Source organism: Strix aluco, chromosome 22, assembly GCF_031877795.1.
Source record: "Strix aluco isolate bStrAlu1 chromosome 22, bStrAlu1.hap1, whole genome shotgun sequence".
In the NCBI taxonomy this organism is placed as follows: Eukaryota; Metazoa; Chordata; class Aves; order Strigiformes; family Strigidae; genus Strix; species Strix aluco.
Genome location: NC_133952.1, coordinates 7,210,601 through 7,228,689, shown reverse-complemented (window position 1 = coordinate 7,228,689; position 18,089 = coordinate 7,210,601). Strand labels below are relative to the sequence as shown.

The following is an 18,089-nucleotide window of genomic DNA, read 5'->3' as shown; positions in this document are numbered from 1 at the left end:
AATGTTGTCACATATTAAGCACGATAAACTTTTCCCACAACCAGTCCTTAGAGCTGAGTTCATGAAAAACATGACCTGTACACGCAACAGAAAACCCCCAAATTCGTAGTATTGATTGGGAACTGGCAACAACGGAGGCATTTGCCAACACAAAGTGATAATCTATCAAACTGATCTGATTTTCTTGAAGGGTACTTTAACTGGAATGCCCAGGGCGTGATTTGCTACAAAGGAATGATGACTTTGAAGCATAATAAATCTTCATCTCTTATCAGACAGCTGCGGCTGGGGAATTTCAGTAGAAATAATGATTGAATGAGAAATATTGGGCAGCTCTGCTACTTTCTTAAACTCCTAAACAATATATTTATATCTATTAATAAATCTTTGTAAAGAGAGACCAAGCACCTGATGCCATAGCAGTTAAACGACATTCACATTCTCTTGGGAGACTCACGGGCACAGCACAACCAAATCCCTGCTCTCCACCTGTGGGAGACCAGCGTTCACAAGACGTGAGCTGAACCGTTCTCAGCCTGGCGTCTGAGATTTGTAAAATAATATGCTGGAGCTTAGGGGGAAGCGAAAGTGAGAATGACTGCATACCACTTCAAGTTATGATGGAGAGGTGCTGCCTGGCTAGATGTTTCAAACGTAAACCAATTGCTTTCCTTTCCCTAACAGCAGTAAACGGCTTGGAGCTGCCTGCAGCGCCTGCACCTTTCTCTGCAGTGTAAATCCCAGTGCCTGACAACAATCCAAAAGAGCCCTCATGGTATTATTTCTTATTGCAAAGCAAATTTTGCACCAATTGAGAGAACAGCAAAGAGTAATTCAATTTTGTTAGTGTAATCTGTGAGCAATAAAGTCCTGTTCCAATGATCACGGGCAATGAAAAAGAAACCCAGAGCCCTGCAAATGGGGATCTCGTTGCAACCAAGGTACTAAATTCCATGGCCACAGTGTGAGCCAACTGAATAAACAAACAGCTAATTCATCAGGATCCCGAACATTTGGGCAAGGTATTGGAAGCTTTTGTTTCTCCAGTCCTTTGCACAGCTTATTTCTTGCTCAGAACAAAAATGTTTAGCCTTGGCTGAAAAATACTCATTTTCTTTGGATGTTGACAGAGGGGGACAGAAACCTGAGAACAGATCACTGGCCTACATAGTTGCTGACACTCTAGATAAATTAAATGATTTCACAGTTTGCAAATCTTTTATATGATGAAGAACAATACAGTCTGCACAAGCAGGAAAATGGAAAAAAAAAAAAAGTAATTACTGATGGGCAAAAATTTAAAACCGGTAAGATGATTTGTCCAGAAAAGCTGTGGAAGATACAAGCTGACCCAGAGGCCACAACCAGTGGTTGGGAGCTGGGCTCTGCTGTGCCTTTAGGGTACGACTCACTGGGCAAAGAGGAAAGCATCTCGTCGTGTTAGTCCTCACTCAAAAGAGAACAGGGGTGGAATTTAGCGCTCTCTGGGCACTGCACAGACACAGAGCAAGGACAGTGTTTCATGGCTGAGTCTGGCAGCAGTATTCCTGATTCCTAACCACAGCAGAGGTGATAACCCAGCGGTGGTACCAGTCACACAAGCAATTCTGTAGGACCCTGTGAACAGTATTAGACAAATATGTCATGGGTGATACCTCGCTCCCATCACACGCAGTTTGGTTTCAAGGTTCAGGTTCTGGTGGTAACAGCCAGTATCAGTTTTCATTAATTTACACTTCTTATTTACTAAAATGCACGGGAATTGTGATGAAGAAATCAGACCAATGATCCTCCCATGCAGTAACTCATCTCTGGTGGGTCATTACTCCATTTTCTGCTATAATGTCATTTTCTGGAAACCTACTAAGCTCTGGCTTCCAAAGTCATTTGTGATGAAGTATCCCAAAGGTTATTTAATTGCTTTGCAGAAGAGTATTTTTGTTTAACAGAATTTTGAGTTTCTGCCGTGGTGTTTCACTGGATAATCCATGATTAGTTATTTGTCCTCAGAAATGCCACTGCCATCTGGATACAAAAGGCCTGCATGACTAGGCCTTGTATTTCTTTTGTGTGAGACATCCAAGTCCAAACCCCAATCAGTCTCAGATGTCCCAGGTCCCAGCTCCATTCCTTCTGTGGCTTGCGCTGGAATGTGCATGTGAAGAACGCCTTGGCAATCTGCACCAAACATGCTGCTTTTCATCTCGCAAACAGCTCAGCTTTCATAATTCAATTAAGGAACTGAAAAATTAGTGTACAGTGGGGAACTGCTATGATACATAATTACGATGCTTAGATTTCTTTAGAATGGCAGCCAACCTTAAAGACCCCTAATGATTTCCTTTCACGTATTACTTTGCTACGGTCCCGTGTTATTCCAGCAAGAGACTGCAGACCGTTAAATAAAAGCTTGAAAATATCTCAGCCCCTGGCATTCTTAGGACACAAAAAGATTAGATCTAGGGCCAGATTAGGATCTGGGTTCTGGCTTCAGTATAACTCCGTTAGGATCATTCTGGATTTGATTAGATTTATTTTGAGAACAGAATTCCTGTATTTGAGGACTTCCATCTTAAACCAGAAGTGAAGTTCTGGTACACAGCTGTCAACAGAAAAAACGCTGACTTTCGTCCTCACTTGACTCTATTCCCACCTTCTTGGACTTTATTGAACATTTTCCTTTATAAAGCTCCTTATTTATTAGGGAGTCTTTGTGAGGCTAAATGGTTAATGAATTAAATTAGCTACGTAGGGGGGAAGGCAGGCTGCACGCGCACACTCACTACTGACTCAACTCTAAGATGCAATTTACATCAACTGATCATAATGATTTTATTCTTTTTCTAAATTAAAAATAGAATCTATTAATAAACAGAACCACAATGGGTAATAAATTGACAGATGGTTTTATACTTGACTTTGGGGGAAAATTACCATGAAAATAGCAGATGACAGTGGCATTTCAATGACTTAAATGGAAGGGAGGACTCAGGGAATCAGATACAATAGCTACAGAGAGCTTCCAATAAAGGCAAAGCATCCTCTGCCAAGATCACAGTGGCGTGTGGGCAGCTCACAGACTGATCTAGCAGCCGAATGTCACAAAATGTCAAGTTGTTGTTTACAGACTGGAGACCAAACTGACACACTGGAGCACCTCGAGTGAAGACAGCAGATTTAATCCACTGAACTGGTGGAAATGACAGTAGAATTTGGCTCCAAATGCATTTCAAAACCTTTTTTTTTTTTTTTTTAGGTTTTTAGCCTATCCTAAAAGGCCCAAGCTCTATTCCAGAAGAACTCTTCCCCTTGGAAGAAAAACTTCTCTACCAGCAGTAAGAAAAATAAAGGAGAAAAAGGTTAGAAGGTGAATTTTACCTTTTTCTTGAGCCATTTCCTGCAGGCAGAAGTAAATGACTCTTGCACCCAGGCTGAAGCCAATCAGTGTGACAGGTCGCTTGCCCTAAGAAAGAAGGAAAGGAAAAAAAGCCATCAAATACTGTTTTAGACTTAGAGAGTGGCCACAGGATCCCAGAGACCCTGACACACAAAGCATTTATGCTTGTGCATGATCTTTTAAACATTTGAGCAATTTGGTTGATTTCAAAGGGATTATGTATCCTCAAAGTTATGCGCAGTTCAATATTGAGAATTCTGCATACCTGTGTATTTTGTATTTTTGATATTCAGAAAATCAGTTGAAAGAATCTAATGATCAGAAGTTACAACAAAGGAGATGTTTCAAACAGAAACAAAACAATGCTGCCATTGCTCTGAAATTTCCAAACGAAAGCCTAATTCAAGGAGCAAAATTTTCCCAGAAATGTTTCAAATAAACAGAAAAAGAAACTGTAATACAAAAATATTGACCATCTCTAGATTTAAGACAGAATGACAGCAGCACTGTGTAGCTGTTAGAAAAAATGATGTGGGGTAAGCTTTTATTCTGAATAGCCTAATAAGATTTTCTATAAAGTCAAAGGGAGCCTAATCTCAACAACAGTGAAAAATGGTCTTTGTGTTAACCAGGGAGCAGGTGTGTGGTGGACTCCCTAGACATCACACTAACTAGTTTTAGACGCTCCAGCACATTGGAATGCGTGTTTTCACAATAGCAAATGCTTAAAAGGCAGTAACAAATGCCCCAAGCAAAACAAAGGGCTTGTATGAAATAAAGTTTATTGCTTTTCCTGGGATTGTATTTTTATGAGAAATCAAGTTTGTTTCTACTCTGCTGTTTCACACTATTATGACACGCAGCTCTGGGGCCATGGCTCCCACAGGGCTCCTCTCTAACAGATACCGGACTAGCGTGCCTGTGAGACAAACACGTGGCCAGCAAAAACCAGCCTCCGTGCCAGTGACAGCCCTGCGAATAATGGCAGGTTTTGGGGGGACAGAAATGTCTTTTGCAAACCTTCTGAGGGAAGCTTATTAACTTCTGTCACTTCTTTCAGGTACCAGCCCATTCCACTTCTCCGTCAGCAAAAGCATGGCTCACGGTGCATCTACTGCTGCACAGTCTTCTCTGACATTGTTTTGCTAGTGCCTCTTAATTATCAGTAAATATTTTTAACGTTCTGTATTCTCTTTTTCTTTTCACCTATCTTTACTTTCTGTTCTCAAATTTCCACTAAGTGAGTTGGCCTGGCTGGTCTGTGACATGATCAAGCCATTTGTCATTTATGACCCGGATCTCTTCTTCCTTTAGAACAGCTTTAGGTTAAAAGGAACAAATCTTAGCAGGATTTCTCTGATTCACTTGGGACCGCCTATTCTTCCCCAATGAACCAGATACATGCTGGTTACCTTCATGCAGCATTTTTTCATTTTTCAGTTCATTATTAATTTTTTGGAAAGATACCAGTGGATAGTTACCTAGCATGACTATAAAACTTAACCTCCATGGGCCAAATCCCTTCCAGTCTTTATTCCTGGATAATTTCTAGCCAATTACCTGCTGTCGACTGAGCAGGATATGTGCTAGGTGTTTGCCTACTTCAGCAGACCGGTGCAGACACACTCCCCAGGGGTTGTCAATGACACTGGCAACAGTCAAGAGTGAAGCTGGCCAAGTCAAGGCTGTCACAATACCTGCAACACACAAAGCAAACAGCACAGCACAGTCACAGATCTGGGCTGCTCTTAGGAAACGTCAAAAGCAAGACGGTTCACTGAAGTTAAAAGCTAAACCGAGGACCTTTTGTCATTTCCAGTCTTCTTTCTCAAGAGCTGATCTGAGAAATGTTTTGCTAGACTAAAGATAAGAAAGAATCTGATGTTCTGATACGGAGGCAAACAGACGCCATGCATGAATGTAACCTGCATGTTTGAAAGGTTTATGTAAAGCAGTAAAACAGTGTAATAACATAGAGAAATAAACACAGTCACGCGTGAAGGAAGGTGTTTCCAGCTGTAATTTTAAAAGAACGAGTCAATGACACAGAGGGTCAGCAATCCAGGAAAGCAAATCTAAATTACAGGTGTGGCACTTCTGCAGGGCGGTGCCAACGGAGATGTCTTCTCAGAAATCTTCCTTGCTTAGGAAAGCTCCTTTAAACAGACACCAACAGTGGAACTGCACAAGAGCCACTCAAGCAGGTCTGATACGATTTAGGTTCTTACCTGACAAGACAGTGAATTTTAGGGCTTCTTGAGCCATCATGTTCACAAAACCATTCAGCAGGGAGTCTAAGGCGTTGCCAAGCTCCATCAAGTACTTGGATTCCCAGGCCAGACAATACTGCTCACTCGATTGCAACATGCTGCTCCACGGTGCTGTGAAGCTCCCTGAGAAAGGTTGCAAAGATGGAATTCATGTTCAGAGAGAACACAACAACAGCTGACTCCTGGCAAGATGAGTCCAAGAAAGAATCAGAAAAGAACCAGCAGGACATGGGAATATACTAATATACTGTGATAATGAGGAATCATATTTAAAAATACTGATAGACTCCGTATTTCCACTGTTTTACAATAAATAAAAATTTGTAAATAATCGTGCAGCTTTAGCTGCCTTGGCAAAGAGTCTTCAGTGTGAACAGGCTCAGACGTCACAACCCATTCAATTGCCTCAGAGACTGCCAAGACAGATGGACATTAACACTAATTATGTCAGGTATTAAGGTCATTCCTCCCACCATCAGACAGCAGGCCAAGTCCGGCAGCTCCATCTTCTCATAGTGACCAAAGGAAGGCCTGTCTTGAGAAAGATCAAGTGCTGAATGGCTGCATGGACTGAGTTCAGGGGGACCAGAAGCACAGAAAATATGTAAGATCTTGTCAAAATCTATCACAGAGCATCTTCCCAGCACTTCAGTTAGTCGGGCAAGGATTGCAGCAACAGCCCTGTCGGAAAACAAGGAATCTGCATTTGCAGATCCAGACTGCAATTATTTTTACTTTGCCATCTAGCCTCATTAGCCACTTCAGTTTAATTTTTTTCCCTCCAGGTGCTAATCAAAAGCAGTGCCTGGATGTTTGAGAAATAATGGATAATTTCCACTGTGCAAGTCTAATTTTTGGCTGAAAAAACAATTTTTAAGCCTTACTCTCTCCTGTTTGTAGTGTAGCTTGTACTAAGAGGCCAGGAGGGGCCTGGCAAGGCTATTAACGGCAGACAAACTCTGCAGGGCAGAGCAGAAATTTTATTTTAATTAACTAAAACCCTTCCCACACTGTTCCTTCCCCAAACAATGCAGGGCAGGCTGAGGCACTGATGACCAAAGTGGCCCGAGAGAGCCCCACGCCAGATCACACCACAGTGTACTGTCAGATTTGTGAACGTACAGATGGGCAGCTACTGGGAGCTCCAAAATCACAAGGTAGCAAATTCCCTAAAAATCCTGTCCTCGGTCCCTCTGTTTTAAGGAGTCATGCAAGCGTGTAAATAGACAGACACAACTGTAAGGAGGAGAATGGATGACAATTCTAATTTCGCCTTTTTAAACATTACAGCAGATTGCTAGTTATGGAAGAAGAATGTGTGTCACTTGTAACTCCCTTTTAAGGGCAAACAGACACAAAAAGGTTCCTGAAGGGACACACTTGTCTTTATAACAGTGCCTGGGAGCGCTCCAACCCCAAGGATTTGGACCCCTGGCAAGCAGACAATGAGAAAAGCCAAAGCACAGTACGGCAAAGTGAAAATAACCTTACTCTGACAGCAAGCTGCAACCTAACAAGCAACAGGACAGAGACATCCTTCTGCATTAATGATAGCCAATGTTAATCATGATGCTTCTGAATAAATTGGCAGCTGTTCAGTCAGGTTGCTGAACACATCAGCAGACAGTTGACATATGTTATATGACAAGCTATACTGGAAACTAAAACACTGCAGACTTTTCAAGGTTGTTGCCTGTAAGTTCACCTCCTGAGTGCTGTGCTTAACAGGATTTACTTGACAGAACTTTCTTGCCAATAAACCTCATTATCTGGCAGATACCGAGAAAGAAAAAAGACACTATTTTCTGTTAATTGCTGGAGGATAAACATAAGGTCTCAGAGATAGGTGAGACACTTTGTCCTAGCGCTGGAAATCATCCACCCCAAAGAGACCTTTCCTAGCAAAACCAGACAGCAGTTAACAGAAACAATCCTGCCATGACTACTACCAATCCTACTATCACTACCAATTTACTGCCCTCTCTCTTTCCTCTGATTTGATTGGGATGGCAGATTGGGTTACAAAGTCTTACGTTGGGAGTTGATCTCTTTAGAGAACAGGCCATGCAAGTGTGGGGAAGACACGGTGCTACGAGAGCACAAACACTGCCTGGAGTGGAACACAGACATGGCTCTCCAGGCTCCTCTCAGCTTCCTCATCTTGTTCTTACCGTATTTGCCAGTGCACAGCCATCCAGTAATTGCTATGGTGATATGAAGCTGCTTTCCTTCAGTGAGTGGGAGGAATTCAAACTCTTCTATGGCTCCCACACGCTTCTTCATCTTGTATCCTACACAGCAAGGCAAAAACATGAGTCTCAGACATCGCACAGCAAGGGCAGGCTCCGCTAACAGTAGAAGTTCGTAAGAAACAACTTGGGTAATTTGGAAGGTTTTTTGCCTTTCCAAAACCCTCAGCCAGTCCGTGCATTACTTAGAGCTTGGTATGGAGCCAGCATGATCCTTCTGAGCTTGTGTGATCTGAGGGAATCCCAGCAGAAGGGTTCTTTGCTGCAGGCCAGACATCAGCTGTAACAACCGCTGCTCTCCATGGCATCATCTTTCTAATGCAAAGCAGCAAACTTTCTTTTCCTTCATTAGCCACATACCAAATATTCTTTCCCTACTTGGTCATCAGGGGCTACACAGTATCTTAATCAGCCTTGAAATAATAATTTCACAGTTGTAAGATCACACCTCAAATTGCTTCCCTTGCTCTGCAGAGCTCAGTTAAGTCGTTAGCTCTGCATCTGCAGACAGGATCCTGTGCCTCAGTAGCTGAGAAACGTGTGGTCACTCTCTTACCAGTAAGGCCAGCACCAGCTGCTCCAAAAAGGGATGCCATGACAGCAATTCCAGCAGTCGAGCCTAAAGCAGCTGCTCCAGCACTTCCGATGATAGTAGCAGCTCCCGCAGCAACCAGAGGGGCAGCAAGACCCCCTGTCAAGCCTGAAGATGCAACAAGTATTACCACCAAGCTATTACCACTTACAAAAACCAGACAGTCATTTCCCTGTGCTGTGTGAGTACTGCTCATGCCACTGAAAAAGTACAAACAATGGTCTTTTTTGCATCACCAATAAAGGAGCTTTCTGAGACCCTTCCCATGCCCTGAATCTCTGCACAGATTGTTTGACTGACTTCAGTAAAAATAAAGAATAATTTAAAAGTCAAAGGAGGAATGTGTGGTAGACTGGGGTGAGCTATGCCCTCTTTGCTGAGGAAACACTGATCTAGTCTCATACTGTTCTGAATTTGGAGTTGAAGATCTGATCCTCTTATAACACAAGAGCAAAAGAGGAGAAAACAGAAAACATTTTTTAAGAGTGATGACCTCAGTTTAATGTTTCCCTCAGCCAGTGAAGCTACACTGGAATAACTTTTCCAGCTAATTATTTCAGTTTTACTTTTGTGTGGCTGAAAATACTTCTCTTGGATTTGGGGTTTCATTTTTTTGGAGGCGTGGTGGTGGGTTTTTTTGTTTTGTTTGTTTGGGGTGATTTTTTGGTATCTGAAGTGACATACTACCTCCAGTCTGGCAAAGAAAAGCAGTGAATGTTTTAAAATTACAGCTTGGGCTAAAAGGTATGATGGCTTCTCTTGCTGAATGTGTAATTCAGCACCCCCACCCTGCCCCTAGTGCTGTGATGCACTTCAGCAGCAAGTCTCCAGAATGCCTGGGGCAGCCTCACCGATCACTGTTCCGCCCCCAACGGTTGCCAAACCGATCAGCAGGTACCTCTTCAGCTTTTTTCTTCTTTCCTTCTTTTTTCTTGATACTTCTGCAGTTCTGCGGGGGGATTAGAAGCATAAAAGCTGATGGAAAAGCCTGACGGGTAACAGTGCTGCATCAGAATCTGCTTTTATTCTCCTCAGTGTAATTTCCCTACTGGGAACAGTAAAAAGTAACGTGCAGGTGTGGACTGTGACAACACACTCAGATTTATGAGCATGGACATAAACCCACAGATTTAAATTGAAACGATTTAATTGCTGACAAAAGCCAACAGATGTTACTTACTTGGAAACCCCTTCCTAATAAGGCTGAAGCTTGTAAAAAAAAGAAACAAAAAGTCAAAAGCATTTCAATAACTATATACTGCCAATGTGTCTTAAAAAAACAGAAGAAAGCTAAGTGGAAACAGAGAAAAGTGTTTGAAACAAAAGGGAATAGGGGTAAACTGTGCTAACAAACAAAGAGATGGAATTAAACTATTTTATACTGAGCTGCTTTCTAATTGCACATCGCAATATAATAATATAATAGGTATTAAACACAGTCATTAGTTCATTTGTCTGTGTGTATTTAAGCTACATTTTAACAAGCTTATCAGAAGTAGGTAAATAAACCTAAAAGGAACAAATATCACTTATTAGGCACTACTTTTGGCTCCTCTCTGCTGTCTTTGGTTTCTCTCTTACGAGAAAAACTTCCCACATCAGAGGAAAGTGTGAGAAACAGAGGATACTGGAATAAGTTGTTTACAGAGGAAAGTTCCTTCTAGCCTGCTTACGCAGCAGTTAATGTGGGCCTTGAAACATGAGAATTTATCTTCTTTCCAAACTTGGATATTTTCCTTCTTAATCCTAGCCTAATTGTGGATTTTCATTATCCATATAATTGCCTAATCCTTCCTGGAACTCCCCAAGCGCACTGTAATTTTGATAAAGACAGTTTTAGATGAGTCCCAAACAATACGCAGCTTTGTAAAGCCCAGCAGGGGGAGAATGGAGCACAGTGGGTGAAATCCCTGCATCGCTGAAGCCAATGGCAGAACTCCCACTGACTTGCATGGCACGGAGACTTTGTCTCCACAGAGATCCTCCCAAAAAACCATCGTGTATTACCTTCTGCAGCTGCAAGCGTCCCTGTCTGCAGAGAACAACAGTGCAGCCTGCAACAGCTGCCTTTTCAGCAATTTCTGTATAACCAAATTCACTTCCTACAACCCCATGGTCAAAGCAGCATTTGGATATGCCCTAGTTCGTGCATGCAGTCACCAATCTGAATGCCTGGCTTTGGAAAAAAATGCTCTTGGAGTTTCTTAACCAAATGCTGCAGTCTGACTGTTAATACCTAAGTTGGCAACATCCAGCAATTTCTGTTCTACGCAGTGGTTCATCAGCTTTTATAGTGAATGTGCTGTTGTCTCGGGCTCAAAATAACGACATTGAGATGAAATACAGCTAACCTGGCTTTAATTGCAATAATGAGCAATTAAAGTTATGTGGGTAGAAAGACAGTTTGCAGCTAAATCCTGCCTGAAGATGCCGTTAAGTAAAACTACTGCCACGAGAAGTTTTACCTGTCATTGCTTTCCTTCCGCAGCTGCTAGCAACTGCTTTTGACAGTTGCTTTCCTAATAGCTTCTGCATTACAATCATCACTTGATTACCAGACTGGTTTTTATCCCCTGTGGTAATTAACTGCCTCTTCTGGTACTTCTCTCAGTGATCTTGGATATGCAGCTTCTTGCCTGAACCACAAATTATGTTCAGAGAGATTTCAGAGGTGGAATTTCAGGTCATTTTCCAATGATGAAAAGTGGCAGGAGTACACGTTAGAGAGCAACCGATGTCGTGTTTTCCAGTTACTACAGAACCGTGTACAAAAGAGAGGTTCACACCTGCAAGTTAGAACATGTTTGGTGCTAGTAATATGGATTTAAGTGTCTGGAGCATTGTTCTAAAGATGACTGTACATTTAACCTTGCATGTTCCGGGCCACAGTCCAACACACCCACAGCAGCAAAGGCAGGAGCAAAACCTTCCGTTAACAAATATCAGTAAAAAAACGCTATGCAGAAGCTGCCAAAATCCTGTTTGAATGTTAACTGTTCCGAAACCTCTTGCAGTGGATGGTCAAAGCTGGAAGCATCCTAAGCAGATGTTAATGTACTCCCTGCTCCAAAAGTCTGTGAGGTCAAAGCTGTGACAGGTTTACATCCAGCTTCCTTCCCCCATTGACGCATTATTTGAAAACAAACAAAGGGTCATCGATTCCCCACAAATCTCAGCCTTGTTTTAGCACTGCAATAACAAATGTGTCCGCACTGCAGTCTTGGACTACTCTCACTATAAAGATTTTTCTTCCTTTTATCTAACAGGTATTTACTTCCATGGCTGCAACTCAGGCAAAGAACAAGATTGAAATCCACAGCGTTCCCCACACCAGCTATGCACAAAACCCACTGGGCTGGTAAGCATGCAGCGTAATTCACCCGTCGCTCTTGCCATTATCTATCTTTTTGGGTTGTGCTACAGGAGCCACAGTCCAGTGGATACAGAATTAGGTATTGGAGCATCATCTTTGCGAGCGACATCCCACCTTCAGCATCAGTGTCTTCCTAAAGGCCCAGGATTGAGTTTGTTTCCATGACCCACAGCAAAACAGTCCCCATTAATACCAACCCTTACCCTGCATGCCAAATGGTGTCCTGTTTAGCAGTCCATGATCTTTGAGATTACTTTGACTTTCCCTTTTTACAGTGCGCTATAAAGTTAAGCTTTATTTAAATAAAGCTATAACTGAAAGATACCCGTCACATGCTGGACCCCACGGTATCGTGTGAACTGTACTGTGTCAGGGACGTTGATTAAAGCCTTTATTAGCACTCGGGTTAATCTCATAACCTGTTTGCTGAGTTGAGAGATAAAAATATTAAATGGTCCCTTGAAAGTCCACTACAAACATGTTTACTGCCTTACATATTGCTAAACCTTTGTACAATTCCTGGCTCAGAATATAAAAATACTACATTTCATATAGATACCAACTTTTTGGCTGTTTCACACCTAAGAAGTGGTGATTAAGAGAATTAATCTTATATTAGTAACACAGAATTAGGAGTCAGGTCCATAAGTATCTGAAGATGCAGATTGTTGCCCTCAGAAATCTACCTTCAATAGGAGTTAGACAGCTGTCTCTTAATATGCACAGGGAAGGGCAGATCCATAGAAAATCAGCAGCTGAGGATCTAGTCCTGAAATTTATAGGAACTTCATTCTGCAAGAGGCACTTCTATCTGAAGAATATTGGGCCCAGAGATAAGAGGCACAAGGTCTTTGTGATGTGTTTAAGCATAATCTACAGTCTAGGAGAGGCAGCTGGAACAAGGAAATGAGGCAGTTCAGAGCAGAGTATCCTTTACCAGCTTGCAAGGTTGGGTCTCAGCTCTGATTTTAAGAATGCTGAGCTTTCCTGCTTCTCAGTGCAGCTGAAGTGCTGTGAGGGCTCTGCAATCCTAATCAAGCCATAAATGATTACGCTAAGAGCCATGGGGGGAACGATCAGAGACTGGACTTAGGCACAAGTAATTACTGCTAAGCTTTCAATCACCAGCAGTGTTTTTTCATCCCATAGTCAACCCAAATGTTCTTACTCTGACTCTTCCTCTTTTTGTTCCTTCAGGCTCTCAAGCAGAGATTCCTCCAGGACTTCCAGCTCCTCCAAGGGGATTCTCAGCAGCCAGGTGATGCGGCAGATCAACACCCTCGCTCGAGCATCGTAGTACCCTTCAACAGAGGGAAGCCCAGGAAATCAGTCAGTCTGCATCGCACCAGATTAAATAGCTGTGCTAGAGGACCACGTCACATCCAAGCATAGCTCCTTCTCTCAGGCCCTCTTTGTCTTCCATGTATCTGAAGACAACTCCTACTATCTAGAGAAGAGAGCGATAAATGGAAAATCCTTCTTCCCCACAAACCTCATCCTGTGAGTAGTCACTACACCAGGTAATTGCCTTTATGGCAGAAAAAGGATCTCAAATCCTTTGGTCTTCACTCTCAGTGATAGAGGCCTTTAGGCTCTGGTTAGGCTGCATCTTTCTTCTCAACAGAGAAATGCTGCAGCAAGACCAGTCCTAACTGGAAATATCAAATATATATATACGTGTAACACAACACAGTACACCTCAACTATGCACCAATGCAAGATACGGTATCTTGTAAAAATGCACCTCCACATGAAACCTTCGTATTCCATTCATCTTGTTGGCAACAAGAAGAACTCTGGAGTTTAAAACGACACGCCAGCTCACCTGGCAGCATCACCAACAACTGTTTGTATTTACACTTCACTGCAGAAGTAGACAGTGCACTCAGACAACACGTGACAGGAGTAATGATTATTCCTGGACTTATAAGCAGGTGTTCTCTAAGAAAAGACATTTTAAATGTAATAGATTTTAAGTTATTTGTGCCAACTCTTGTTTTTTTCATGAGTTTCAGTAGCACCTGCTGCTTGCTGATGCTAGGCCTTTGTAAAGGGTTCTTGGTGCACTCTGGGATGAAAACTGCAATTGGTTTTCTAGGGGTGGGTGAAGATACCAGCAAGACCCAACTACAAAGTATGTTTCTGATACCCGCTGCACGTAGATCGAATATGGCATTTGGCAATCTATTAAGTTTATTTATTTATTACCATCATTACCATGATACCAAACTACTTTGGCAGGCTTTAATGATGCCACTTTTAAGATTTGTGCTTAGTTGAGAAATAAGGATAGTATTTATCTTCACTTCATCCCCGATATCTGCCACATCTTGCAAGCCCAAGCAGGTGCTTAACGCGTAGCCTTCTTGCTTCCTGTCTGCTAATACACAACTTAGCTTTTTACTTAGCCAGCTTGGCAGTAAGTCAGCGAGGCTTGAAAATATATTTCTTTTAAATTCCAGCTTAGCAAAATAAGCAGTTTTGCAATAACTGACTTGTCAATTTTCCATTAAAAATAAAGCAAGAACAAAAACAGTACTTTGTTATACAGTGAAACAGGCTGATCAGCAACCAGTGAGTTCCTTCCTGTCAGAACATGTTAAAACACAGAGATTTAAAAAATGCATGTAGTGATATAAAACAGGCTTCCTTTAGAAATGAACATTTTGTTCAGTAGGCAGTCTTTATTTCATTAATCTTATCAGACTAATCCATGTTATGGATTGTATACCAGAAAATTGTTCTATGCATAATATAATATACGAGTGAAATCACATTTATTTATAATAGGCTTCACAGGACAGTCTGGAATTTATACCCTGAATATTTTTCTTTTCTTTTTAGGCAACAAGCGATCTGCAGAAAATTTGCTAGGCTGACATTTTCATAACACCTTTACTGCCTTCCTAAAGGAAGAGGTTACCTGCTCCCCTGGAAATACTGGAGAAAAACCACCCCACTCCAGGTATTTCAGCTCAGAACTTTTCTACCATCACATACATTTGCATGCCAGTGCAGGGCAGGTGAAGGTAAGGAGGTGAACAGTTGTGTGATTTTTAACAGGTATTATTAATCATTCCTAATATAATAGTTGCTTTTCCCGTAGTGGACGCAGGGAAAGACTGTGCTGCTTTTCTATAAAGGAAGCTAAGATAAAAAAGGGTGGTAGCTTGAGCTTTTTCAGCCTTTTCAAGTATCAGATGTAAACTCATCTACGTTATTCTTACAAAGAACAAATGCTAGGTCAACTTACCATCTCTAAGAGAGAAGGAGAGAAGGTCCTAAAAAGAAAAAAAGAATACTCAAGTCAAAACTGATGATGTATGCCTGGATGTATCAAAATGGAGGCATGAAAACCCATCGGACTATGATTTAATTACTGCAGCATGTCAGTTCATAAACATGGGAAGCCAGCAAGCTACAATTCAGCAAGGCAGCACAGACCAAAGGCAGACGCTTCCAGTACAACATTCTCCACATGCAGGTACAAATGGCTGGACAGAAGTAGATAATGCATGGTACATGCCGAAGCATCCCATATTTTTTGTTATTAGCAATCCTGTTGCAATCGAAAGCACCATGATTACACCACTCTTCAAAGTTTGCAGAAACAGGGCTCTAATCCTCCTACCACTCTAATGCCTTCTGCTCGCTATATAGTCATATATACTCAAATTTCAACATGACTAACAGGTTTGAATGCTACTCTAATGGACAGTGGCCCCTATTTTCTTTGGCATTCTGGGAATTCATAGCTCTAGGCGGTAAGGCTGAACTGGCATGAAGTGGATTAAGTGCTCAAAAACTCAATTTATGGCCATCTGTCAAGATTGAGGGACTTGACTTCTGCGTTGGCTCTTCAGTGTAAAAATATCAGAAAAACAAATCAATCCAATAGATGGTTTCTATGGACAAATCCATGAAAAAAGAGGCCAGTGTTTTTACTACTGTGTTCTCCTCTTTTATTGCCACTGGACAAATTTTAAGTTCTTTATGTAACTACAACATTAAGCACTAGCTCAGTCTAGCTACTTCCCTCTCCTACACACAAATAAAGCACAGCTGAATTTTACAGGGAATCCTTCAGCCCTTTGGGAACACAAAACATGCAGCCAAAGATGTAGGAGGCTGCCAGAGAGTTTATGATTATTAGTCCCGTAAGCTCCTAAGCAAAATTTGTATCGTAAAAATGTCTCTAATCTTTTCCCTACTGCATGAGGAGTGTAGAACAGAGAGCAAGCCGTCATTAACCAACTCCTACTAGAAGTGGGGCAAACTGTAGATATTATCCAGGCAGAAGTAAGTGCCTGGACTCTGAATATCATTTTAACATGAGAAGAGTCTGTTATTTCATAAAGGAGAAGCGAGCTTTTGCAGAGGACTGGGGAAACCAAAGGATTAGGGCAGCTGAACTCCCACCTACCGTTGCTTTTTCACCAGGTATAACCCCAAAACCTTCGCTCTGCTGCTGCCTAATGTTTTCACACACACACGTCTACTGCTGAAAGTCTAGGTAGCTGTTCCCATCCACGGAGAAGCCTTCTTTTCCTGCAAATCCTAATGGAATAAGGACTTCCAGAGGGTATCTGTTGGCCTGGGCTCTGCACAAAGCAGTCACCACTGCTCCTCCATCCTGCATCCCAATGGCCAGAGCGCTCACCCAAGAAAAGGAAGGTCCTGGTTTGCTATCTCCAGCGTGTGAATAACCCTTTTAATTTAAGTTAGTCACTGAATCAGGTCTCCTCTGTTCCCCTAATCATCACACCGCAGAAAAAAAAAGGCTTCTTTCTAGGTCCAGCCATGATCAGTATTCTGTGCATGCACACACACTGCAGACTGTTCCCCAGGCTGGTTGGTTGGATGTGGGAAACGGAGACAATAATCCCCACAGGCAGAGGGAGGAACGTAACGCCGGCTTCCCAAAGCCTGAGTACTGTAACTACTCTGGTATTAGAGACACGGGCACCATCACCTCCTCTCTGGCTGCAGTTTTGTGGGGAAGGGTTGGCAGTGAGGTGTCAAAGCCCAGCAGACGGTCCAGGGCTGGGAGCCTCAAGCGGAAAGTTGACTGAGCAAAGAGCCTGAAGTCTAGACTAAGGTGAAGCTTGTGACCTTGTTGCCATTATTTTCTACAGACTGACGCAGGCAGCCTCCTGAACAGGCTGGCTGGCTTGTGCAGAGCCCATTTGTAGGCAATAAATTCTCCCTGTGTGTTGCAAAGGGAGTTGTGGATCCTGTACAATAAGCCCAGTATCATCTGCAGCACCTAATATCAAATAACCTCTTTTTTCTGCCCTAAGCATTTACAGACATGCATTTCAAAAGGTGAGGGATGGATACAGGTAATCAGGTGATAAACTGGAACTACTGTTCTCATTGCATCTGTGCCAATTAGCAGTCTCAATGATTTCTCAATGGTTTAGGCTTTGCACATCCAATCAGCACTGATTAGATTAGTTCACAAGTAGTTTGTTTTCCTCCTCTAAGCAGCAGTTATTGTATTTCAGTCTTATTTTGAAGTTGGTGTTTTGAATTTCCCTGTGAACTCTATGCACAAGAGTAGCACCCATATGACTGAGAAACCTTACAAAGAAAGGCAAGCAACCTTTATTCAGTCTTTGCCAGCTTTTTATCAATTATGGCAAGTTCAAAACCCATTTCCTCAACAGAGAGCATCCAATCCATATCGCAGTGGATGTGTATAGAAAAACACAGGAAAATGGGCATTCTAAGTATGTTCAGAGCAAAAAAAATTATTCATGATAAGAACTTCATATGTTTTCTCACCTATCATCACTTCTTCACCTCTTTTTGTTGCACTGCCTTCTCATACTGCACCCACAGCCTGTGTGTTATGACTACTGTCCTTAAAGGATTCAGTTAACCAACATTTGCCTGTGTTAGTCATCTGCAATGAATGCAAACAAAGATAAAAATCCATAATCCTCACATTTTCATTGAGTCAATGGTGAGTTCACCTCTAATCTCCTGACCTCATGTATCATCCCGTCAGCACCTTTGAGATGGGAGGACATTTAAAAATGCAGGCGTTGGTGCCAAGAGGACCCTGCCACTGAACACGCTGAGCAATTGAAGTGCGTACTTGTTAAATAAACACTAAATGTTGCGTCAGTGGCAGCTGAATACAAAGAAGCAAAAGCACCGTACAGCAACATATGAAGAATTCACAAAGCTTTGTCCCGTAGCT

General features: G+C 42.1%; 1 protein-coding gene across 2 annotated transcripts in view; it reads right to left on the bottom strand.

Annotated features, from left to right (window-relative positions):
* TMCO4 (transmembrane and coiled-coil domains 4) overlaps positions 1–18,089 on the bottom strand; it is a 41,777-nt gene that overhangs the window by 17,779 nt on the left and 5,909 nt on the right. For both annotated transcript variants that reach the window (XM_074847907.1, XM_074847908.1), the window contains exons 4-11: positions 15,135–15,162; positions 13,050–13,182; positions 9,360–9,457; positions 8,473–8,616; positions 7,839–7,958; positions 5,626–5,790; positions 4,958–5,094; positions 3,379–3,463 (exon numbers count right to left, since the gene is read on the bottom strand). In XM_074847907.1, the coding sequence (XP_074704008.1) occupies positions 3,379–3,463; positions 4,958–5,094; positions 5,626–5,790; positions 7,839–7,958; positions 8,473–8,616; positions 9,360–9,457; positions 13,050–13,182; positions 15,135–15,162 (910 nt within the window). The remainder of the gene's footprint in view (positions 1–3,378; positions 3,464–4,957; positions 5,095–5,625; positions 5,791–7,838; positions 7,959–8,472; positions 8,617–9,359; positions 9,458–13,049; positions 13,183–15,134; positions 15,163–18,089) is intronic.